Genomic DNA, 27,195 nt, shown 5'->3' with positions numbered 1-27,195 from the left:
TCCTACAATGTACCCAGACAATCTTGCGACTGGCAAAGTTGGCCTCCGAGAGGCTGGTCTTGCACCTGGGAGGAAGCATGCTGTAGCTCTAGGAATAAGGTAAGTAGTACTGCTGGTTCATCACCCCCTAGACCAGGGGTCTCTAACTGGCGACCCTCCAGCTGTTGTGAAACTACAAGTCCCATCCTGCCTCTCCCTGTGGGAGTCATGCTTGTAACTGACAGCCTTGTAATGCCTCATGGGACTTGGTAGTTTCGCAGCAGCTGGAGGGCCGCCAGTTTGAAACCCTTGGCCTAGACAAACTAAGCATCTAACTAATGCAATGTGGGGGCAAGGCCCACTGCATGGCTACATTTAAACCAACTTTTATTTGGGATCTTGTAGGGAACATTTTGAAATGTAATGAGAACCCCAAAATTGTAAAATATAACAAATGAGACTGTGGTAAGAAACTAAATACCAAATATGTCAGGCTGCAAAACTGCATGCACCTACAGGAAAACTATGATACCCAAATTTGTACATAAAAACATGGAGGAGGTTTAAAAGCCTCTCTACTCTAAAGGAAATATTTTGGGCTAGAAGTATACTTTTATCACTCAGTTTTTGGACATTTCCTACAGTGGCATGTATTACTCATGGACCTCGCTTATTAAATTATTTGACACTGGAACTGTCTAGGTTGCCCAGAATGTCTACTGTAGCCTGGTAATTAGAGGAAGTGTTTAGTAAGTGCAGCATAGCAGGTTTTTCCTTTAAACAACCCTAATTAGGATGGGTGTGGGTGCAGGGCCTCTGATAAGGGGGTACCGCTGGTCCTCCTTTACACGGTCCAGGCGCACAGAGGGGCCCAGGCAGCAGGGGGGAATCTGATGTGAGCAGGGCAGGAAGGATGATTGGTGCGGCCGGGGCAATTGCAGGAACAATGCTCTGTGTGGCTCTCTGAAGCAGCTGAAAGACAGTTTCTCCGCCTCTCCCTCCCTCTGGCTTATGGCTGCTGCAGGGAGAGACGCACAGGGCATCATTCCTGTAACTCAATACAGTTTTTTTTATTTAGCAGGAATTTTGTGTTATGTTTGTACAAATAACGAAAGGTGCAATCAGTGCAAAAATATGTGTCAAATAAATCAATAAATCCCCTCCCCAAATAAATGCAAACTGAACACTTAAAGCGGGAGTTCACCCGGAATTTTTTTTTTAACCTTAGATTAATGCTCATTTTGTCAAGAGGAATCGGGTAGTTTTTTTTAAAATCTCAGCAGTACTTACCGTTTTAGAGAGCGATCTTCTCCGCCGCTTCCGGGTATGGTCTTCCGAAATGGGCGTTGCTATTTGATTGACAGTCTTCCGACAGGCTTCTGACGGTCGCATACATCGCGTCACGAGTAGCCGAAAGAAGCTGAACGTCGGTGCGGCTCTATATGGCGCCTGCGCACCGACGTTCGGCTACTTTCGGAAAATCGTGACGCGATGTATGCGACTGGAAGCGGCGGAGAAGATCGCTCTCTATAACGGTAAGTACTGCTTAGATTTTAAAAAAACTACCCGATTCCCCTTGACAAAATGAGCATCAATCTAAGGTTAAAAATGTACCTTTCGGGTGAACCTCCACTTTAAAGAAAATCACAAGATCTAAAAAAGTACATATTATAAAGGTTAGTGCAGCACATAAAATTCAAATGATGCAATAAAAAAAAGTAAAAAAACCTGGGCCAAAAAGTCAATAAAATCAAAATTCAATGTGAATAAAGTCCAAGAAAATGTGTGACGAACAAATTCCAGAATCCGCTGAAACTTCACCAGTGACGTAGATTCAAAAAACAATAAGTGATCTCTCCACCATTATAGGATTGGCCACTCTCACCTTAAGGCATGGACTCCTGTGTTACCAGGTAGTCATGCAAGCAGTATTGCAGATACACCGATGGCAAGTTGTCTTATCAGGTCCCTCAATAATCCGCAGCAGGATATTAAACCATGTAAAGAAAAAAGATAGATCTAAGTGCTCTCCGTTTCAAAATGACTAAAAATGTATTGGATAAGCATAAAACTACTCACAAAGATCCGAACGATCAGTAGCATAAAACAAAGAAACGACAGGTTTGTTTCACGAAAGGACGGCAGCGGGCGACGTCTCTGTGCTCCTCCCCCGTACGCGTTACGTTTCCACGAACTACCTTAACTGGGTGGAGCTAAAACGTTGTCTGTCTACCTATAAATGAACGATCGTCGTCACGAAAACCAACAACAAAACAAACGTGTCCGCCTAAGCCCAAGCGTCGGATGCAAATAAGCCGAAAACACATCGTTTCAATGTTGTCGGTAAAATTCCGGACAAATCGATCGTTTGATGGTTAAAAGATTTTATAATTGATCACTGCATGAAAATACAAAGTGATCGCAACCACAATATTACTATGATTATTGTAATGATACAAACAATCAGAATATCATGTGGTCAAAAATTATATGAACACCTATTCTTCTAAAATCAATACATTTATATGAAGTTGAATAGCAGTCGCTCGATACCGTCCTTGAGAAACATTGAAAAATACAATCTAAAAATAATATAAAACACCTAAAATTACTATTTAAAAAAATATAAACATTACATATATAAAATATATATATATATATATATATATATAATTATAGTACAAGATTAATATAACCCCTTGATATACAAGAAAACTATAACTAAAAGCATAATTTATCAGAAATGAAACGATTCAGATCAACATTAAGTCCTTCAGGGGTGAGAACCTTGGCCTCCACAATCCAATAGGATTCTCTTTGACTAATATGTCGGATATAATCCCCCCCCCCCCCTTTCCAATGTCGATCGACCCTTTCATTCCCCTAGAATTTCCGACATCTGGGGTCTTCTGTTATGACATTGCCTGAAATGTCTGGAAACAATATGGGTACGAAGACCTATCTTAATATTAACATGTTCACGACCCGAACTGTCAGAGCCCATAAGGTGCGGCCTATATACTGGAGCCCGCAATCGCACTCCAGCATATAGACCACACCCACTGTGCTACATGTAAAACGGTTTTTAATAGTGTAGGACTTTTTGGTGGAAAATGAAGTGAACGCTTTGCGTTTCTTATTATTATGCATACATTGTTTGCACGCTTGACCACGCCCACAGGCATAGAAGCCTGAAAGAAAATAAAAATCCTGTTCTCCTTGAAAACTGGTGGGTCAATAACACCTGGGGCTATGGCGTCTCTAAGAGTGGGTGCCTTTCTATAAATAAAGAGGACGTGGTGGAAGGACCGGTCCCAAGACCTTATCTTTTCTTAAGACCTCCCAATGTTTGCCCACTATTTTTTCAAATTGTCTGTGCTGGATGTTCTAGTCGAGAACAATCTTGAACTCCTATTTCCCTTCCTTTTTCCGACTTCCATTGGAGTCTGAAATGAGATCTGTCCTATTCATAGAACCCACTTTGGCTATTTCATTATGGATGGTATCATAGCCCTTCTGTTGGAATCTGTTAGCCAAAATCTTGGACTGTGCAAAATAATCATTGTCAGAGGTGCAGTTTCGTCTAAGACGTATAAACTGTCCCCTGGGTATATTGCATGGCTAATTTTTATGGTGGCAACTATCCAACGGGGGATATACCCGTTTCTATTGGAAGGTTTAAAATAATTGCGGGTCTTTAAAATAGTCTCCTTCTTTATAGATCTCCAAATCAAGGAACACAATCTTTTGTGAGTCTATGTTCCATGTTAGAGTTGTTATTTAGTTTAGACATAAATAACTCGAGACTGGGCATGTCTCCTTCCTATATCATAACCAAATCGTCGATATAGCGTTTATAGCATTTTAACTGTTGTGGAGGGTCTTTAAAAACGCTTTCTTCTTCCCATAAGGACATAAATTTGCAACGCTGGGGCCAAACTTTGCCCCCATAGTGACGCCCATAATTTGTAGATAGAAATTCCTATCATACCAAAAATAATTCTTGGTCAAACAAATTTCTAAACATTGTAACAAAAATGTCCTTTGTGTCGTAGACACGTCTGATTGTGTTAATGCCCATTTCACCGATGAGATCGCGTCCATGTGACCAATGATAGTATACAAAGAGCTGACATCAGCAGTAATTAGCAGACTATCTGTGACACAAGGAACGCCCTCTATCCGTTGGATAGTTGCCACCATAAAAATTGGCTGTGCAATATACCCAGGGGACAGTTTATATGTCTTAGACGAAACTGCACCTCTGACGATGATTATTTTGCACAGTCCAAGATTTTGGCTAACAGATTCCAACAGAAGGGCTATGATAAATATACCATCCATAATGAAATAGCCAAAGTGGGTTCTTTGAATAGGACAGATCTCATTTCTGACTCCAATGGAAGTCGGAAAAAGGAAGGGAAATATGAGTTCAAGATTGTTCTCGACTATAACATCCAGCACAGACAATTTGAAAAAATAGTGGGCAAACATTGGGAGGTCTTAAGAAAAGATAAGGTCTTGGGACCGGTCCTTCCCCCACGTCCTTTTTTTATTTATAAAAAGGCACCCACTCTTAGAGACGCCATAGCCCCAGGTGTTATTGACCCACCAGTTTTCAAGGAGAACAGGATTTTTTCTTTTCTTTCAGGCTTCTATGGATGTGGGCGTTGTCAAGCGTGCAAACAATGTACGCATAATAAGAAACGCAAATAGTTCACTTCCTTTTCCACCAAAAGGTCCTACACTATTATAAACCTTATTACATGTAACACAGTGGGTGTGGTCTATATGCTGGAGTGCGATTGCGGGCTCCAGTATATAGGCCGCACCTCACGGGCTCTGACAGTTTGGGTCGGTGAACATGTTAATAATATTAAGAGAGGTCTTCGTACCCATAGTGTTTCCAGACATTTCAGGCAATGTCATAACAGAGACCCCAGATGTCGTAAATTCTGGGGTATATAAAGGGTCGATCGACATTGGAGGGGGTGAAATTATATCCGACATATTAGTCAAAGAGAAACCTATTGGATTGTGGAGGCCAAGGTTCTCACCCCTGAAGGACTTAATGTTGCTTTTGATCTGAATCGTTTCATTTCTGATAAATTATGCTTTTAGTTATAGTTTTCTTGTATATTAATGGGTTATATTAATCTTGTTCTATAAAATATATATATATTTTAATATATTTTTGTAATGTTTATATATTTTTAATTAGTAATTTTATGTGTTTTATATTATTTTTAGATTGTATTTTTCAATGTTTCTCAAAGACGGTATCGAGCGACTGCTATTCAACTTTTAAATTTATTTATTTTAGAAGAATAGGTGTTCATATAACTTTTGACCACATGATGGCGATATTCTGATTGTTTGTATCATTACAATAATCTTAGTAATATTGTGGCCGCGATCACTTTGTATTTTCATGCAGTGATCGATTATAAAATCTTTTAACCATTAAACGATCGATTTTGTCCGGTATTTTACCGACAACATTGAAACTATGTGTTTTCCGCTTATTTGCATCTGACGCTTGGGCTTAGGTGGACACGTTCGTTTTGTTGTTAGTTTCCGTGACGACGATCATTCATTTATAGGTAGACAGACTGCGTTTTTAGCTCCACCCCGCTGAGGAAGTTTGTGGAAACGTAACGCATACGGGGGAGGAGCACAGAGACGTCGCCCGCTGCCGTCCTTTCGTGAAACAAACCTGTCATTTGTTTTATGCTACTGATCGTTCGGATCTTTGTGATTAGTTTTATGCTTATCCAATACATTTTTTGTAATTTTGAAACGGAGAGCACTTGGATCTATCTTTTTTCCATACATGGTTTACTATCCTGCTGCGAATTATTGAGGGACCTGATAAGACAACTTGCCAGCGGGTGTATCTGCAATACTGCTTGCATGACTACCTGGTAACACAGGAGTCCGTGCTTTAAGGTGAGAGTGGCCAATCCTATTGTGTTGGAGGGATCACTTATTGTTGTTTGAATCTACGTCACTGGTGAAGTTTCAGCGGATTCTGGAATTTGTTCGTCACACATTTTCTTGGACTTTATTCACGTTGAATTTTGATTTCATTGACTTTTTGGCCCAGGTTTTTTGCTGTTTTTTTTTCACTTTTGCATCATTTGAATTTTATGCGCTGCACTAACCTTTATAATGCGTTATGTTTGCGTCCACTAATAAGGATTTTAGTATATTTTTAGGGGAAATGTTGTTTTGATATTTTCGGGGGGGGGGGGGGGGGGGGGCACCTGTCAAGTAGGCTGTATGGGTGAACGGGAGAGACCCACTGTCATCCTAAGGAACTAGGGCTTGTATTTTGTGTACCTCTTCTCATGCTTATGACTTGGTGCAACATTTAGGTATTCACAGAGTACTTCAAGGAGCTGGAAGAGGAGAGTATCCGGGACAACTTTGTCATTGTGTATGAACTGCTAGATGAGCTTATGGACTTTGGCTTCCCACAGACCACCGACAGCAAGATTCTGCAGGAGTAAGTTGCAAAGCATTACTATCTAAGGTTATAAGGTTTATCCTAGGCCCAAGGTCATTGCTTGCTTCTACCTGACTCTGGGTAGCGTTGCACAGTAGATGGAGTGAGATCATACAATGTTTTGGGTTAAAATGTTTTGGGAAAAGGGAAGGGGGAGGGAAGGATAAGGGGATAAAATTATAAGTTTTATAATATATAGAATATAAAAAAAAAAAAATTAATAATCAAAGATGAACACATCTTTATTAAAATATATATATATATATATATATATATATATATATATATATATATATATATATATATATATATATATATATATATATATATATATATATATATATATATATATATATTATATAATATATATATTTATAAGAATAAGAAAAGCAAAGGAAAGCAAATAAATTAAAAAGAGACACACTAATGATGCAAAACCAAAACTAGAGACGCTAAGGGCTGGCAAACAGAACATGAGCGTATATACGCATACTCTATGAGGTTGGAGTCTGAAGTGTTAAAAAAATAAAATAAAAAAATATTTACTTTACTCTGGCCAGTCAATGAAGGGTATATTGGGGAGCCCTTCTAGAAGGGTGTGCGTGTGTGAAGGGTCCCTTTCCTTCCATGGTGCCAGGGGAGGATGCAAGTCCAGAAGCCTTTGCCGCCCAAACTTCCTGCCTGGGGAGGATATGGATGCTGAGAGTTCTAGTTGGTGCTTCTCGGGCTTACTGGGCAGCTAAGGAAGATTTCTGCTTTGTCACATGATGGGTTTTACTTCCTCTTTTGTTCCCTGCAACTTAAAAGCATAATGGACTAGTATGCATCAAATACTAGCCCATTATGTGCCACTTACCTGCAAACGAAGCCCGCGATGTCCCTGCCGGTGGCCACGTCCATCTTCTCCCCTATTCTCTGGCTCTGTGACTGGCTGGAGTCGCATTACGTCACTTCCACACATGTGCGCGGGAGCCGACATTCACGGCATGGGCCCTGTAGAGACGACGCGATCGTGCTCTTTCTTCAGTGCGCATTAACCGATGATGTTGGTACACGTCACGTGTATATGTTAAATATCTCCTAAACCGTGCCGGTTTAGGGGATATTTCCAGTACCTACAGGTTAAGCCCAGTGGCGTATCTAGGGTATGGCAGCCATGGCAAGTGCCATTGGCGCCATATGAAGGGGGTGCAGTTAAGTGGCTGGGCAGCAAGGCACTTACCAGGGTCTGAGGGTCTCTTCTTCCCTCCTTCCGATACCTATTTCACAGCACCTTTGCTAATGGACAATGGCAGCGCTATCCCTGCTGTGTTCAGCCACAGCCCTCCTCTGTTCTCCCATTCCATCTGACAGCACACAAAGAAGAAAGAGGAATATCAGTTTCTCACTCTCCTCTGTGAAAACTGGGGCCTTAAGTGATGAAGATTTTATCACTTCCAGTATTGGTTCTGCATTTACCTGGCCTTGGAGGGCAGAGGAGGGATCAGGGGTCTAATAAACCCCAGATTTCTCCATAAAGAGGATATGTCACTACCCAAGGTATCACAAGGGATGATAAATATCACTAGTTTTGTTAGCTATTTTTTTGTTAAGGTTATCTGAAAGATGGGTTTCAAATGTTTTGACAGGGGCGCAGTTTCAGTGCTTGCCATAGGCGCTATTTTCACTAGCTACGCCTCTGGTTAAGCCCTATTATAGGCTTACCTGTAGGTAAAAGGTATGTAAGGGTTTACAACCACTTTAAGGGTACAGAGCTATAAATTGTTGGCCTTGGTTTAAAGGTACGCTACTAGCGTGTGAAAGGTGATGAAGATATATAAGAGTAGCTGGCCATCTGGCCTACAAAATCTGCATCAGCCTGTAGCAGAGGTTAAAGATAATTCAGGGTAATCCTGGATGGAGGGAATTTTTTTTTCCTGCTATTTTTGGGTATCGTATACCCCCACCCTTCTCCCCAATGAATTACTGAGCCAATACAATTTGTAAAAGGAGACTGACAAAGCAAAAGTCTGTTTGTATGTAGGCAGCTGCAGTCTACTTTCTCCACTGCAGGTGGCACTCCACAGCGGCATGGCAACTGGAGAGGAAGTCAAGTCAGGAGGAACACAGTTCTTCTATGACTTCCTGAGTCACTGGGGAACACTCGGTTAGATGCTGCCAACCCATGTGACTCCAGGAAGCCATATTGGGCTAGAAGAGCCTATTTGGAGGGCTTTCTGCAAGTTTTATAGAGTAGGGATAGATACCCCATCTGTTAGGGACAGTACTAGTGGTAAGGAAAGGGTCGCAACTCCTTAGAACATCGTCCCATTTAGGCACTGGATGGCCAGGCTGTATTCTGCTTTCTTAACTGATGCTGTCTTTACATCATTGGAAATTGTGAGTGCACCCGTCTGGGCAAGCGTCCTTCTGGGTTGTTGTAAACTGTTTTTGCATTATTTCAATACAAGTTCTCTTTTGCACCTGTCTGTGTGAGTTAGATGCTGCACACCTTACACACCACGTACAGTATATGTCTGCCACCATCTGTGGGTCTGTGAGTGTGCAGCTACAAAACAAATAACCAGTAGAAAGTCCAGGGTTGTCTTACTGGTCTTAATGAGAGGGCACACCTGGGCACTGCCCAGGGGCCCCAGCTGCATGGGGGCCCCTGCACTTTCCCCAAAACAGCTGGTCCTTGAGCCCACGCCTCCCCAAAATTGGGGGCCCCATGATGGCACCGAGAGTGATACACAGGGGAGGCAGGCTGGCAGCGGTGCGCCGTGAGGTGCAAAACGATACCTATTTCACAGCCAGCAAGGAGGGGCAGGGCGGGAACGCCAGTGATGCTCTGACCCCGCCCCATGCAGCTTGAATGCTCGGGACACGAAGGCTGCAGGGTAGGAGCTGGAGTGGGAGCTGCTGAGTCGGCAGCACTGAGAGCCCACCCGCGGAAGTAGCATTGTGGATGATGTCATGTTGAGCCCATCTGTCCAGCACTGTTTGCACCGAAAAGCTTGGAATGCCCAGAGGGATGCTCCCTCCTCTGCCTGCTTGATTGGTGGAGGTGGGCACAGGGCAAAAGTTTACATGCACTCTATCTCAACTGGAACAGGGGGTACTACATGGATGGAATAATGGTGATGGGGGATATCAAGGGTGTATGGGGAATTACAATGCTAAGGGGGATCTGGGGTGTATAGGAGGTAGCAATTCTTAGCTTATAGTATATGGTTACAGTGCTGGGGGGATATCTGGGGTGTAGAGGGATCAGAGTGCTGGGGAGATATCTGGGGTGTAGAGGGATCAGAGTGCTGGGCAGAAATCAGGGGTGTAGAGGGATCAGAGTGCTGGGGAGATACTTGGGGTGTAGAGGGGTCAGAGTGCTGGGGAGATACTTGGGGTGTAGAGGGGTCAGAGTGCTGGGGGCAGGGCTGGACTGGGACAAAAATTTGGCCCTGGACTTCATCCAGACTGGCCCACTATGACAGGTCTCTCCCACAGCGGCCGGACAACTCCCCCCCCCCCCCCCCCGGCCACCCAAGCCGCCTCTCCCCCTTCACTAGCCACTAGCCACTCTTTATTAGAGTAGAACGGCTGGTACTGGTACTCTCTCCCATGGCGGCAACTCCCGCGCCCCCCCCGGCCACCCAAGCACCCTCTCCCCCTTCACTAGCCACTCTTTTTATTAGAGTAGAACGGCTGGTACTCTCTCCCATGGCGGCAACTCCCGAACCCCCCCGGCCACCCAAGCACCCTCTCCCCCTTCACTAGCCACTAGCCACTCTTTATTAGAGTAGAACGGCTGGTACTGGTACTCTCTCCCATGGTGGCAACTCCCGCGCCCCCCCCCCCCCCGGCCACCCAAGCACCCTCTCCCCCTTCACTAGCCACTAGCCACTCTTTATTAGAGTAGAACGGCTGGTACTGGTACTCTCTCCCATGGTGGCAACTCCCGCACCCCCCCCCCGGCCACCCAAGCCCCCTCTCCCCCTTCACTAGCTGTTCTACTTTATTAGAGTAGAACGGCTGGTACTGGTATTCTTATAGGCAGTACCAGTGGGGAAGCTAGACATTATTTCACCCGGGGCAAAGAATCAGTTTGGTGCCCCCCCCTTATGGGACAAGATTAGGCAGAAGTGAGAAACTCCCAGGCCGCTGTCACTGAAGCCGGCCCACTGAGCCATCGGCCCACCGGGAAACTCCCTGTAGTCCCAATGGCCAGTCCATCCCTGGCTGGGGGGATAATCTGGGGAAAAGGGGAAGCTCCGCTTGTCTGCCTCCTACCTACTTAAAGTTTGTTTACCTGCATCTCCATTGTAGGGGCCCCAAAACATTACTTTGCCCAGGGGCCCATGATGCTATTAAGACGGCCCTGTTGGTACATATTCTATAGGACACATCCACCCATAATTTGGCTTTGTAATGGCCTTTAGACCTGAGAGTTCTAGTGTAGCGTTCTAGTGTTTATCTGTAAAAATCCTACAAGTGTTTCAGATTGCCAGCAGTTCATTATCTCCTTTCTGCCTGATACAGGTACATCACACAACAAGGGAACAAGCTGGAGACGGCCAAGTCTCGTGTGCCCACCACTGTCACAAATGCTGTATCTTGGAGGTCTGAGGGCCTTAAGTACAAGAAAAATGAGGTCTTCATAGATGTCATAGAGTCTGTTAACCTGCTTGTAAGTGCCTGTGATATAAACTCGCTCTTTTCCACATTGATTTGCTGCATGTCAATTTGAACTGCACTGGAACACATTTCTAATTACAATAACGATGTAGAATGATGCATTTGACCTGCTTTGGTTTGAATTGTATTTCTTTGCATGCAGCAGGTTAGTCTTTAGTTACCTGTTCTGATAACAGGACTTCCCTATTTGAGCTTGCAAATATAGGGGTTGATTTGCTAAAACTGGAAAGTGCAAAATCTAGTGCAGCTCTGTATAGAAACCAATCAACTTCCATGTTTTATTGTCAAAGTTTAATTGATCAAGCTGAAGTTAAAAGCGGATTGATTACCATGCAGGGCTGCAGTAGATTCTCAGTGCTCCGGTTTTATAAAATCTCCCCCATAGTCGCACTCCCTACTATAAAGACGTTTTACAGTATTCTAATTAGAGGTGCACCGAAATGGAAATTTCAGAACCGAAACGAAACCGAAATAAAAAAAAATGTCAGGCCGAAACCGAAATGTTTTTATTTTTGTATAATTGTATGTTAAAACACCACCCCACCTCCTGCCACCATCACCTCCTGCCCCCACCACCCCCTGCCACCATCACCTCCTGCCAGTTCTTGCCGCCATCACCTCCTGCTCTCGCCACCACCTCCTGCACCCACCACCCCCACCTCCTGCCACAATCGGCTCTTGCCACCATCACCTCCTGCCCGCATTACCTCACCCACCTCCTGCCACGGTGCCACCATTACCTTCTTCCACCATCACCTCATGCCCCCACCACCTCCTGCCACCATCACCTACTGCCACCACCAGCTCTTTTATTACCTTAAAGCTGGGCTCTGTGCTGGACATGGCTGGGCTCTGTGCTGGACATGGCTGGGCTCTGTGCTGGACATGGCTGGGCTCTGTGCTGGACATGGCTGGGCTCTGTGCTGTGCTCTGCTGGACTGGACTGTCACTGCTCCGTCCTCTGCCTATGACGAGTGCACTGCATGAGCCAACGAGTGTCACTGCCAAAGTGTCCCTCCTGAGTCCTCCTGACTCGATCGGCTATTCAAAAATGGCACCGGGTGGCGCCATTATGTATCTGCTTATACGCCGCCCGGCCGAGCGGATACAAGCTTTCCCAAGCCTGAAGCCGGCCAGGCGTATCCACTCGGCCGGGCGGCGCATAAGCAGATACGTAATGGCGCCACCCGGCGCCATTTTTGAATAGCCGATCGAGTCAGGAGGACTCAGGAGGCAGTGACAATCGTTGGCTCGTGCAGAGGACGGAGCCGTGACACCCCAGCGACCATTTTGTTTACGGGCACCCGATGCCCATATCGGCAATTTTAAAGCAGTGTCGCCAAAACAGCTGTTTTCGGCCGATATGTATCGGCACCGATATATCGGTGCATCCCTAATTCTAATGCTTCTTTCATCCTTACTGGTGCTTGTTGTGTTGCTACATAATCCCAGCTGAAATAAAGCTGAACTAACTTTGCTAATGAGTCTTACATTGAATTGACTTTTATGAATGGTAAACACCCCAGAATTGGTGGTCAATGGCAGTCAGTAATGTTAACCTCTCCCCACCCCAGCATTGCTGGTCAGTGGCACAAGGTAATGGTAAACCCCCAGCATTGGTGATCAATGGAACACAGTGATGGTATACCCCCCCTCCCAGCATTGGTGGTCAGTGGCAGGCAATAGTAGTAAATTCCCTAGGAATTGGTGGCCAATGGCCAATGGCAGGCTTTAATAACAACCCCCAGAGCATTGGTGGTTAGTCATTTAATTGCTTGAACTAATGTTACCGCGCTGTACTCTTTTTCCCAGTTGGGCGGGAAATATACTTCCTCTGTCATACGGAGATTAGTCCACCTGACATTTCAGGCTCTTTTCAGTACTTGGTTCTGGAACACAGGGAGGGATTCATTACCTGGCACTTTGCTACTACTCTGCAAGGCCAGAGCCCCCCCCCCAACCCCTCCAGACACTCCCACCAAAAAGCGCCATTGGAACCTCTTCTATGTATGTCAATGTATATTTACAAAGATTATTGTGTATTTCAGGTGAACATTAATGGCAGTGTACTTCTGAGCGAGATAGTAGGCACTGTCAAGCTGAAAGTCTTCCTCTCTGGAATGCCTGAGTTGAGGCTTGGGCTGAATGATCGGGTCCTATTTGAATTAACAGGACGTAAGTACCAGTCACTGGAGGTGGGCGAGATTTAAATTTTTTTATTAACCCATTTCCATCAGTGTGAATAATGCTTACTACAAATTTTTCTTGTTAGAGGGGAGGAACTGTGGACCGTTATTCACTTCCGACATGGGTATGCAAGGTGATCACCTTGACCATCGCTAAGTGGCCTTGCAGCCTTGGGTCCTGAGTTGCAGCCAGAGTCACTGTCTGCATGGAGTGGATATGTGGGTTTCCTTATCGTGCTCTTTTTTTGTCTCATAAACCAATGGCAGGACTTCTGCCTTGGGTCCATAACATACTAGAGATCCTGTTACTGGCACCAATATTAAGGTGACCAGATTTTTTAAATGAAATCCGGGGACATATTTTTTCTTTACTAGTAATGGCAACAATCAGCGACTCTGCCCGTCGCCGCCCGCCTCACAGCCATTCAAGTCTTACTCTCCGGGCCCCGGCTACTACTGGATGGGGAGCGGAGGAAGATCAATCCGCCAGGGAAGGCAAGGAGATAGGCAGGTGGCTGGCCAGGATTTGAGCCAAGGCAGAAGAAAATGCGAGCGAAGCTGAATGGGCATGCGCCCGAAACTGAAGAAATATTCCCTCCGCTCCGACCAGCACATGATCATCAAAAAGGGGCACAGATAATGGGAAAAATACAACCCCCCCCTATGCTAGTAGGCACGATGGAGCGGGGGGGGGGGTGTAATTCTATTTTTTTAATTTTAATTCTGCACTGATTGTCTTTGAAATTGCCCCTGTCCCCTATTAAATCCAATCTGGGGACAAAACCAGAGACAGACTTGGTCCGGGGACAGTGTCCTCAATCAGGAGACTGTCCCCTGAAACTGGGGATGTCTGGTCACCCTAACTAATATACCACTGCCCGGATTGCTAGAGCGAAACTTCTGACCCTTTTCTATGGTATTGCTCTCAAATTCAAGGCAAAGCACAAGTTAGCTTTAGAGTAGAACTCAATCTGGAAAAAAAATTCTACCAAGGGAATTTCCATTCACTTAATGTGTCCCTGGGAAAGAAAAAAAGGAATCTTTCCAACAACGACATGGATGGAAGAAAACCAATTGTATTAGTGGAGTGGGTACAGATTAGATTTCCTTTCTTAGTTGTTTTAAAATGTCTTTTATTTATGGAAAAAGCAGAGTACAGAAGGTGTACAAGAAAAAAAAAAATATCACTCAGAATCTAACCTATACACCAGGCACCAATAAAAAAAGCTCCAAAAAAAAAGAAGAAAAACAAAATGGGAGGGAGTGGGAAGCTCAAAAGAGGCGTCCTAGGTACAACAATTGAGGGGAAGGGGAAAAACTGTCCTCCGGTCCTACCCCAGGTGTCCCGTCACCATAATGACACCAGACTGGACTGCCAAGATCAGGTCTTATTCAAAAGAGCTTTATAGGCAGGGGAATACACCAAGTCATGCCAATAAAACTATTTCCTAATGAATGTCTCCCATGTGCCCTTCTATGTCTCAATTAGGGCCTCCTTTTCATTTATTTGCTAAATTTTCACTAGCCAGACGGGGAGCGCTTGGCACTCTTTCCAGAAAATAGGAATATAGCTTCTTGCTGCACTCACTAGGATTGGGATAGTGGAGCATCTATAGGTTTTACTCAGGATCTCATGATGGTGTAACAGAAATAAGGTATTGTCCCCCGGAATCTCTTGATCTATGGGTTTCTGTATAATGTGACAAACTTCTGCCCAGAAAGCTTTAAGTACACTACAAGACTAGAAAATATGGAATATGTTTCCCAGTTCTTCTCCACAACTCCAGCAAGTCTCTGCACACTGTGGGAACATTTTGTGTATCCTGTTGGGTGTGCAATGCCATCTTGTCGAAGAGTTCAAATCCTAATATTTGGAGCACACTGATGGTTTTTATAGGTGAATGGATGTATTCTCTCAATCTGTTTGTTGGGAAGAGAGAGATGCCCAAGTCCCATTCCCATTTGGCAATATATGGCAGTTTGAAATCTGCCGCAAGAGATTTAGGCGGACCATACATCGGGGATATGGCATGCCAAAGAGGCGTCCGATCTTTGCAGACTTGTTCAAATTGTGTAGGATGAGGAAGATGCTGAGGGAAGGGAGGCTAATGCCATGTACACACGATCATTTTTCAGCATGTCGAAAAAACAAAGTTTTCCCAACTTCATCATTAAAACGATGTTGCCTACACACCATCGTTTTAAAAAAAATTATCTAGCAAAGCGCGGTGACGTACAACACGTACGACGGCACTATAAAGGGGAAGTTCCATTCGCCTTTGGGCTGCTTTAGCTGATTCTGTGTTAGTAAAAGACGATTTTGTCTGTTACAGTGTGATGAATGTGCTTACTCCATTATGAACGGTAGTTTTACCAGAACGAGCGCTCCTGTCTCATAACTTGGTTCTGAGCATGCGCAGGTTTTTTACGTCGTTTTAGCCCACACACGATCATTTTTTACAACCCGAAAAACGACATAGTTTAAAACGACGTTAAAAAATGCATGTTCGAATTTTTTTTGTCATTTTTAAATGACATTTTTGAAAAACAAAAAAAATATTTTCCCTCTGAGCCCACAGGGTGGAGTGAAAAAACAAAACACCAAGGTGAACCAAAAAAGTGCATGTGAACACACACGTACACAGAAAGTGCACTAGGGTGTGTCTTTGGTTCCTTATGAAGAGGAAGGACCCCTCCCTGCCCCCCCAAGGTGTAAGACTCCTGGGCAAGGCATACACAGATCTCCCTAGTCAAATGGCCCAGTGAAAGCCAACCACTGAGTAGGGCCGTCTTAATAGCATCATGGGCCCCTGGGCAAAGTAATGCTCTGGGGCCCCAACAATGATGACAGTGCAGGTAAACAGACATCAAGGGTAGGCCCGAAGACCCACATCCTACAATTCGTGAGTAAAAGTAAATGACACGAGATGGGGTCTTTCATATCATCGGCAATAGGCCTCCCAAACATTCTCCACCCCAAAAACTCCCTCTGCATTTTTGGGGATCTTCACATTTCAACTCATGCAAAGAGACTTCTTCATATCCTCCATTTCTTTGCAAAGAAAGCCATACTATTGTCCTGGAAAGGATCACAAGTACCTCTAAAATCCCTTTGGTTAAAACTGATTAATGACTCGATACCTCTATACAAACTCACGTTTGAGGTTCGGATTTCATTATCCATTTAACCCTTACGCCAAATGGATAACCTGCTATATAATGTTCCTACAGATGCAGTGGAACTAAACCATGTACACCCTCCTGGTAACTCTGTAACTAGAGAAATGCATATTGACTACTCCTTGTAACTTTACATTTAATAACTGCTAGAGACATGTAAATTGGAATTTGTTTATTGACCACTCAAGTGTATTTCTGCAATATTACAATGCAATGAATAACTAAACTTTTTCTTTTGTATGTTGATGCAAAAAATTCAATAAAAACATTTAAAAAAAAAAAAAGTAAATGACACATAAAGTGCAGTGACAGTTAAAAAGAAAAACAAGTGCCAATGTTGTTCACAATGGCTTGGCCTCGTGGCCTGGTAACAAAAATTGCCCCGGTCTCAGCCAAAAGGCACGAGGCAATGTGCAGAAAAAAAATCAAGAGGTGTTGCAGTCAAGTGCAGTCAAGGGGTCCCAACCCATAGTGATACTTAGAGCACCCCTGAGGGAAATCCCCCCACCAATGGTGCCAAAACCAGACCAGTTTTAATCTTTCTCAGGCATTTGCCATATACAGAGGTGTGATTGTTCTTGTCTGCTTCCCGTCATAGGCAATAAGAACAAAACTGTTGAACTAGAAGATGTGAAGTTCCATCAGTGCGTTCGTCTGTCACGCTTTGAGAACGATCGTACAATCTCATTTATTCCACCAGATGGAGACTTTGAGTTGATGTCTTATCGGCTAAACACACAGGTATCTATCTAGTGTAGTATGTAATATCACTATATAAGCTTACAAAATATACACTGAAGCGATGATCACACACCGGTACTGCATTGATTATTTTTTTCCGTTTTGATTGCCTTTGGAAGGAAACTTTCTTTTAATGGTGCCATAATTTGTAATGCTTTTATTTAACCATTATGCTAAAAAATAATCTGTCTATGACAATTTTTTTTTATTTTTTTGCTTTATTTCTTTTTTTTCTTGCGTGCTTTAAAAGATCAACTGAGAAAAATCACTTTACTTTTGCTAGATGCATTACAACCCAATAGTTACATATAGTTAGGTTGAAGACACAAGTCAATATAGTTCTACCAAAAGAAAAGATATACAATCCCATATACACAATCCTTCACCCAAAGTTGATCCAGAGGAAGACGAAAAACCCCAGCAGAGCATGCTTCAATTTGCTACAGCAGGGGAAAAAAATCCTTCCTGATCCCCTGAGAGGCAATCTGATTTTTCCCTGGATCAACTTTACCTATAAATGTTAGTACTCAGTACCCAATTATACATTTAGGAAATAATCCAGGTCTTTTTTAACCACTTGCTTACTGGGCACATAAACCCCCTTCGTGCCCAGGCGAAATTTCAGCTTCCGGCACTGCGTCGCTTTAACTGACATTTGCGCGGTCGTGCGACGTGGCTCCCAAACAAAATTGACGTCCTTTTTCCCCCACAAATAGAGCTTTATTTTGGTGGTATTTGATCACCTCTGCGGTTTTTATTTTTTGCGCTATAAACAAAAAAAGAGCGACAATTTAAAAAAAATATATATTTTTTTACTTGTTGCTATAATAAATATCCCATTTAAAAGAAAAAAAAAAAAAAAATTTCTCAGTTACGGCCGATACGTATTTTTCTACGTATCGTTGTAGAAAAAAATCGCAATAAGCGACTGGTTTGCGCAAAAGTTATAGCGCCTACAAAACAGGGGACAGAATTATGATTTTTTTTTTTTACTAGTAATGGCGGAGATCTGCGATTTTTTATTGGGACTGCGATATTGCGGCAGGACATATCGGACACTTTTGACACAAATTTTGGACCATTCACATTTATCAGTGCTATAAAAATGCACGAATTACTGTATAAATGTGACTGGCAGGGAAGGGGTTAACACTAGGGGGTAAGGAAGGGGTTAAATGTATTCCCTGGGTGTGTTCTAACTGTGTGGGGGGAGGGGGCTTACTGGGGGAGGTAACTGATGCTGTGTCCCTATGTACAAGGGACACAGATCGGTCTCCTCTCCTCTGACAGGACGTGGAGCTCTGTGTTTGAACACAGAGCTCCACGTCCCTGCTGTCACCTGCTGTGTCACCGCCGATCGCGTGTACCCGGCGGACATCGCGGCCGCCAGGTACACGCATCGGCTCTTCAGCGAGAGCCGCGCTGTTGACGTCTTTTGTCAATAGCGCGGGTCTGAAGTGGTTAAAGCAATCTACAGAGCTGGCGATAACCACATCTGGAGGGAGTCTATTCCACATTGTCACAGTTCTTAAGCCCTTTTCACATGTGCGGATCCCGCGAGGATTTGTTTTTAAACATCTGCTTGCTCAGTGGGTTTCGCTCCGTTGATCCCCACTGAGTCGGCAGATGTCACAGTAGGGTGGGCTTTGTCTGTAGACAAGGACCTGTCATCCTCATTGTGGCCCACAACCAGTTACCAATTCGCTTAAGTGGCCCTCACTCTTCAAAAAGTTGGGCACCCCTGATTTACAGGGTAGTTAGAATATGTTTAGAATTGGGGTGGGAGCATATTAAAGTATAGTTTAGAATTTGACTGGAATTCTACTAATTTCGAACAGGTAAGGCTGCACTACTATAACAGTAAGAATGGAGATTAAAATTATTGCAAATGCTTATTGGTGACGGTTCTGCTTAACGGGAAAACTTATCAATTGAATGGTGACAACTGATATACTGCAACAAAGGATCACCAATAAAAAATGGACAAAATCCATTCTAAAGGATAAGTGCTTCTGTGAAAATTGATGCAAACAGTCTTGAATGTGATATAACTTTATATCATATGTATTTGATTGTGTTTTCTTACCATTTTTATGATTGTGGATGGATGCTAGTGTCCAACTCGGCCAGTACTATTTGTATCTGGTTACATATGTCCCACAGAAATCTATAAACTATTTATTTAATGGGGAAACTTGGCTGACAATTGAATAAAATCTATTTTAAATTTTGTAGGTGAAGCCGTTAATATGGATCGAATCAGTGATTGAGAAGTTTACTCACAGTCGATTGGAGATCATGGTTAAGGTAAGGTTATTTTTTGTGTCTCTTATACAGCTAGGTGATATTCCTTCCACCACGTGGTGCCACAGACAAGAGGAGCTATATGACATTGAGTCTGTCCATTCTGCCCCAGGCTAAAACGCAGGAGGAGCTATGTGACATGGAGGTTATCCCTCCCATCACAGGGTGACACCCCTCAGAAATAGCTATGTGACATGGAGTTGGGCGCGCCTACCATAGCGTGACACAGACAGAAGAAACTATGGGACATGGAGTCTGTCCCTCCCTCCACAGGGTGACAGACAGTAGAAGCTATGTGACTTGTAGCTGGTCCCTCCTACCCCAGGGTGACACCACCCAGGAAGAGCTAAGTGACATGGGGTCTGTCCCTCAGACCACAGCATGACACAGACAGTAGAAGCTATGTGACATGGAGTCTGTCCTTCCCACCACTAGGTGACATTGACAGGAAGAGCTTTGTGACATGGAGCTGGTCCCTCCCACCACAGGGTGACACCACCAAGGAGGAGCTATGTGACATTGAGTCAGTGCCTCCTACCATAGGATGACACAGACAAAAGGCTGACTTATGCCGCGTACACACGATCAGTCCATCCGATGAGAACGGAACGATGGACCGTTTTCATCGGTTAACCGATGAAGCTGACTGATGGTCCGTCGCGCCTACACACCATCGGTTAAAAAAACGATCATGTCAGAACGAGGTGACGTAAAACACGACAACGTGCTGAAAAAAAACTAAGTTCAATGCTTCCAAGCATGCGTCGACTTGATTCTGAGCATGCGTAGATTTTTAACCGATGGTTGTGCCTACTAACGATCGGTTTTGACCTATCGGTTAGGAATCCATCGGTTAAATTTAAAGCAAGTTGGCTTTTTTTTAATCGATGGTTAAATAAACGATGGCGCCCACACACGATCGGTTTTGACCAATGAAAACGGTCCATCAGACCATTCTCATCGGTTTAAACTATCGTGTGTACGCGGCATTAGCTTTATTTCTACCTTTGCTGGTCAAAATACCATGACATAACTGACAGTTCAGAAACCAGCAGTAAAACAAAAACATTAATGGAAATATTTTTGGAGAGAGAGGCGCAAGTATTAAAATCCTGTTGGCAGATGTATAGGAATTTTGACTTTTACACTTTCCCTTGAAATGTTTCACTTTCTGGTTTCTCTTACACTAGGCAAAAGGTCAATTTAAGAAACAGTCTGTAGCAAATAATGTGGAGATCTCCGTTCCAGTTCCAAGTGATGCAGATTCTCCAAAATTTAAAACCAGCGTTGGAAGTGCAAAATACGTCCCAGAAAAAAATGTGGTTATATGGACAATCAAATCCTTTCCAGTAAGTAAATGTTGTGGATTTTTCTGTATATTGAAAGGGGACCTTTCATTTGCTTTGGGCATACCCAAGCCCTGGAGGGCCTTCTTTCCAAGCTCTGACATGACCTTCAAATAGAGGGAACCCCTGAGAGATCCACACTGCATTGTGGGAAACAGACGGTATCTAAAGCTTTGATTCTTGTCTCTGGGAACCCCTACTGATAATTATATGTGCAGATCACAATACACCAGTATAATGGCCTCTGGGAAAAAATGCTCCTTACATTGAAAAGAATCTCCCCCTTACAGATGGTTAAAGCTGGCCATAGAGGAATTTAAAATTCAGCCAGCTCAGCAGGCACTGGTCAAATTTTGATCCATCTATTGCCATTTGAGAGGAGTTGACCTAGTGAGCAACTACTCTCTTGAATGGGACTGTTGTAAAATTTGTGTTCGAACAGTGCATGTAGCCAATTGGCTGCAGTGCTGATCAGTGTATTCTGATAGTCCCCTCTGTTGGGATACATTCCGTGGTTTACTATTTGAGAGGTAGTAATTTTACACTGCTCAAAGAACTCCTAGCAGCCTGTTGGAGCAGCCATTCTCAACCAAGTTTCCATGGAATCCTAAGGCCTTGTACACACGATCAGTCCAAACTGATGAAAACGGACTGATGGTCTGATGGACTGATGGTCTGATGGACTGATGGTCTGATGGTCTGATGTGCCTACACACCATCAGTTCAAAAACCGGTCGAGTCCAACGCGGTGACGTAAAACACAACGACGTGCTGAAAAAAACGAAGTTCAATGCTTCCAAGCATGCGTCGACTTGATTCTGAGCATGCACAGGTTTTGAACCGATGCTTTTGCGTACTAACCATCGGTTTTGACCAGGCGTCCATCAGTCCGATTTTAAAGCAAGTTCTGAGGCCCTGTACACACGATCAGTCCAAACTGATGAAAACGGACTGAAGTTCAGTTTCATCAGTCCAAACCTACCGTGTGTATGGCCCATCAGACTTTTGTCCTTCAGACCAAAAGTTTTAAAACTTGCTTTAAAATCGGACTGATGGACTGATGACCGATCAGTCAAAACCGATGGTTAGTACGCAAAAGCATCGGTTCAAAACCCGCGCATGCTCAGAATCAAGTCAACGCATGCTTGATAGCATTGAACTTCGTTTTTTTTTTTAGCACGTCGTGTGTTTTACGTCACCGCGTTGGACTCGATTGGATTTTTAACTGATGGTGTGTAGGCACATCAGACCATCAGACTTCAGCCTTCAGTCCGTTTTCATCAGTTTGGACTGATCGTGTGTACAAGGCCTAAAACTTTGGATTGAAGGACAACAGTCCGATGGGCCATACACACGGTCGGTTTGGACTGATGAAACTGAACTTCAGTCCGTTTTCATCAGTTTGGACTGATCGTGTGTACAGGGCCTAAGGCTCCTCCAGAGGCTTCTAGGGGTTCCTTAAGCAGCCACTACCTGACCTCCCATTTAATGGTGCCTGCATAGTTCCGAAGTCATAGGCACTTGGCAAAGTCATGCCAGAGATATTTTTAGCTGTCTGTAAGAGTGACATTCAGACCACTACTATAAGTTGGGGGGGTGCAATCTTCCAACTGGCCCCAAATGTATGTGGCATTTTTACTTGATCTGGAAACTATTTCAAGGCTATTTAATGGGGGTATAAAGATTAATAAAGTCTATCCTGGAAGAGGCTGCTAAACAGTGTGGCCTCTTCTGGTGCCAGCTATTTGGTCAATATGTAACTTTTGTTATAGCATTAACTTTATTTTTAGCACTATATTTATGAATTGGTAAAGAAATTAAAAAACGTTATGGCCTTTAGCTATCGTATCAATTAATCGTCACATCCACCCCCTCAGTCACAAATTGGGCAATAAATCTTAGTAATGTTTTGTCATACATCTGTTACTACAATACTATTTCTCTATGGTAGAGTCATTGTTGTTAGGGGTACCTTTTTATTGTTAAACTTGAAGAACCCATTCTTAAAGTGGAAATTCACGTATTACAAAAATGGGCAAAAAATTGATTTGATTAATTTGTACCCTTTTGTGTTGCAACTTCCAGCTTTCTGGCCAAGGCCAGGCCCTCGCTGCCTCTTGGGATGGCATTTCGCAGCTATCCCAGGAGGCAATATGTTACAAAGTGTGCACATGTGCTGCAAGATTCTTTGCATATGCTGACTCTCTGCAACTGTGTGGTGCATCTGCGTATGCAAGGGAATTTTCTGCCCAATGCGTACAAATGCTGTGGGCCGCTATGGTGCCCATAAACCAGAAGTCGGTGGCATTTGTGCGGATGCACAATAAATCCCCTGCATGTACACAGTTGGCATGTGCCACCAGACTATTCCAAGTCCCAAATACCTGGCAGAGACCTGTGGTGGATCTGTGCACGTGCTGGATATTGGAAGGGGCAGGGGGGAGGGGATTGATGCAGTGATGAAGTTCATCTTTTTTTTCCATTCTAATCAAGATTGCAGTTAAACTCTGTTTTGCATCTGTAGGGTGGTAAAGAGTATTTAATGCGGGCACATTTTGGACTACCCAGTGTGGAGAGAGAAGAATTGGAAGGAAAACCTCCAATCGGCGTCAAATTTGAAATTCCCTATTTTACAGTTTCTGGAATTCAGGTATATATATATTTCTATACTTTTAAAGGATAAACCCACATATACTGTAGAAATGATTTTATCATAGTTTACCAGTCTTTAGGTGTTGACTGCATGGTTTCATTTTTTTCGGGTTCAAAACATTTTCAGAAAGTATAGAAAATATCTGTTGATCAGGTATTGTACAGTATGTGATTAACCCAGAGGCACAAACAATGTTATCTTCCTTCTGTAAACCACAAAGCCCTGTGTAATGGAGAAAAACAAGTGTTTATAGTTCAGCATGGGTGGCAAGCATGGCTCCCTCCATACAGTACAGAGAGTGAGCGTAGCTTCCCAGAGACAGGAAGTGTGTTACTAGCTGGATCACCAGGTGAAAATAAAGGGGCAAAAAGTCTGGAAAGAAGAACTAATGCAGGCAACATATCAAAGAACTGGTAAGCTGCAATATATTATGTTTTGGGTTTAGGTATGATTTAAAGAGAACTAGTCATGAATAGGCATTTGTGAGCATCTGAATCTCCACCCTTAAAGAGGAAGTAAACCTCCCTGTAGTTTTTTGTACCTATAGGTAAGCCTAGAATAAGGCTTGCCTATAGGTACTGTAAATATCTCTTAAACGTGTGCCGTTTAGGAGATATTTACTTTATACTGTGCCGATGATGTCATTGGCACATGTGCTCTGAAGGAACTGCCTGACCGTGCCATTTCTTCAGAAGCCTGTGCTGTGACTGGCGGCTCCCGTGTGCATTCGTGGGAGTGACATCACACGGCTGTGACCCCGGAAGGAATACAGGCAAAGATTGATGGGGCCTGCGGCGGGGGCGACAAAGGCTTTGTTTTCAGATAAATGTTACTTAATGTGCTGGTATGCGATGCATACTAGCAAATTATGCCTTGATGTAATACCCTGAGGTTTGGCAGGGTTGCTCCTACCTGCCAGGTATAGCTACCTTGGTCTATTGTTAAGGATAAATTGATTCCATGCCAAGTCTGTACTTGCTGCACTTTTCTCTTCTGATGCTAGGTGTCCAGGCACTTGGTGGCATTAGATATGAGAAGGGCACTGCAAGGTCAGATTATGGGTATATGGGGTATCTCAGCCAATGGGCAGAGGTTTTCTTAAATCCCTTAGCCTGCTGAGAGAATCTATATATTTGGGTGGAGTCATGTGATCTGTGTTTTGTGCCACCTGGACGGCTGTCTGGGTGCACGTGTGTTTTACTGCCCGGGCTGCTAGGCCCGAGATTCGGCCTATCCCGGGCACATCTGGCTGCTAGGCTGTCTGAGGGCCTATCCAGAAGCAAGAGAGCAGCGCAGGGTTGGGATTGCAGCTTGAAGTCCAACTAAAAGTGACATTTCTGCTGTCCGGAGAACCTGTCGTGGTCGGAGGGAGAGGGGAAGCTGTCGCCAATAAGGGACCATCTGCCTTATTACCAGGGACCACAGTGAGTAACTGAAGCAAGTACCAGAGCAGCATTCTCCCCAATCATAGACGGTGAAGCTTGAGTGGGAATCAAGCCAGGGACCCAGCCAGCGGAGGTGACACTTGCCGAAAAGCCTTGTGTCAAGCCAGGGCCTGAACAGGACAGCGGGGTTGAAGCTTGATTGGTATCTTGAGTGCCAAGATAGGGACCCAGCAGAGAGGCAGGGGTGACGCTCAGAGGCGTCCCTAGGGGGGGGGCCAGAGGGGGCCCTGACCCCCCCAACATCATGCTGTGCCCCACCATGTGCAATTTTTGTATTTTGCTCCCCGAGAGGGAGAGCGTCCCCATATAGCTCTGCGGGGGATTCCTCCCCCTCACTGTGCTCGCCGACACTGCATAATGCGAGCGCTCACACAACCAGATAATTCTAGCCTGGGCCGTGTTTAAGTGTGTGCACTGCAGACTGCAGTACACTGTAATCACTGAACTACATTATCACCATCCCTTCTCTCCCCCCCCCCATCTGTCTCCCTCCCCCTCTCCTGTTCTTTCAAAACATTCACAATTTACTTTCACTTTCAGTTAGGCAGATAATATACGGTGCAAATTTCTTTCCTGCATCCACAGATTGCAGGAAAGAAACTTGCATGATTCCCCCATCAACAGACAGTGGTGACAGGGGAATATCCCTCCTGCCCAGCAATTATATTCTCCCGACAAACAGTGATTATCACTAGTGACTATACAGCAACCACTAGTGATAATTCTAAGAGAATCTGCTCATTAATGGTTCAAATCTCAGCCAGTTTCTGCTGAACCAGCTGAGATTTAAACTGTCTATGGCTGGTCTTAGCTCTTAGGCAGCCCATACATTGATTAGCACTGTGGAGTGTCGGCTTCCTGGCGTGATCGGGCATGTGGGATTTCAAACACACCCGAGCCCATCTCTATTGGTTGTAGACAGTTGAGCTCCCTGCAGGTTGCTTAGCAGCAGTGGACCCTTCTCTGACATGCTGATCGGGATGCAATCCAGGTGATGCTCCTAGTCAAATCCTAGTCATAAATATAAGTGATTTTATTGATCAAAGCCCACACTTTACAGGCATAGAGCCCACATGGCTGCTGATCATACGGTTGATTATATTTATGTGGTTGTACTCTTGATGCTAATAAATACTGTGTTTATTAGATCTGACTGGGAGCATCACCTGGATCACATGCCGATCAGCATGTCAACAGAGAAGGTTATACAGCATTACTGCTGCTAGGTGACCAGCTGGGGGCTCAGCTCTCTATAACCAATAGTGCCAGCCTTTCCCTGCATGCACCCATAATGTCACCAGCCCTAGGTCCTAATAGACTGCCGCCGCTGCCAAGGAGACAGACGCCAGACCAGCGCTGTAAATAGCAGGGACAGGACAGCTGGGGATCCCCACTGTGGCAGAACACCAGGGCCCGGTGGCAAGGCAACCTTTGCAACCCTGATAGTTCTCCCACTGCTTTGGACCCTTATATTTTCTTGGTGTGCTGGTGACATGTATCTCTTGTTTTCTGCCACCCTGGGGGGCCCCAGTATAGTAGGAAGGGAGCTCACTGCAGAACATGTGAAAGGGCCCATAGTGGGATCGTAGTAAAGGGCCCCAGGATATATATATATATATATATATAATATATATATATATATATATATATATATATATATATATATATATATATATATTAGTGCTGTCAAACGATTCAAATTTTTAATCGCGATTAAACGCATTAATGTCATAGTTAACTCACGATTAATCTATCTAATTTATGACGAATTTCCCCACAAATATCGCACAATTCTGCAAGTGATTATAATTTATTATCGCTGTTTTCTAGCTGATCTAAAACCATTTTTGACATAAAGGGACACTTTTGGACAATCTACAGTTTTTCAGGCAGAAAGAATAGTTTTTATTTTATAAAAGAACATGTAGGACACTGGGCAGACCACTAGGGACAAGGGGTGTGTGTATTTTTTACATACAGTACTGTAATCTATAAGATTACAGTATACTGTGTGTATTGTGTTTGTTTACTTTTTTAAATTTGGCGCCGTTCTCCGCTCTCGTGCGTCGTAACGTCGCAGGGAACGGAGCTCGGCGGCACACAGGCACTGTGAATCGAGCGAGGAGGACCCGCCGAGCGAGGAGGACCCGCCGAGCAAGGAGGACCCGCCAAGCAAGGAGGA

General features: G+C 44.1%; 1 protein-coding gene across 1 annotated transcript in view; it reads left to right on the top strand.

Annotated features, from left to right (window-relative positions):
- AP1M2 (adaptor related protein complex 1 subunit mu 2) overlaps positions 1 to 27,195 on the top strand; it is a 49,018-nt gene that overhangs the window by 16,244 nt on the left and 5,579 nt on the right. The window contains exons 4-10 of the mRNA XM_040346427.1: positions 6,357 to 6,487; positions 11,003 to 11,150; positions 13,207 to 13,333; positions 17,123 to 17,265; positions 19,501 to 19,572; positions 20,760 to 20,918; positions 23,440 to 23,565. Of these exons, the coding sequence (XP_040202361.1) occupies positions 6,357 to 6,487; positions 11,003 to 11,150; positions 13,207 to 13,333; positions 17,123 to 17,265; positions 19,501 to 19,572; positions 20,760 to 20,918; positions 23,440 to 23,565 (906 nt within the window). The remainder of the gene's footprint in view (positions 1 to 6,356; positions 6,488 to 11,002; positions 11,151 to 13,206; positions 13,334 to 17,122; positions 17,266 to 19,500; positions 19,573 to 20,759; positions 20,919 to 23,439; positions 23,566 to 27,195) is intronic.

Source organism: Rana temporaria, chromosome 3, assembly GCF_905171775.1.
Source record: "Rana temporaria chromosome 3, aRanTem1.1, whole genome shotgun sequence".
NCBI lineage: Eukaryota > Metazoa > Chordata > Amphibia > Anura > Ranidae > Rana > Rana temporaria.
Note: the sequence above shows the minus strand (reverse complement) of the source record. Positions and strands in the feature narration are given on the sequence as shown.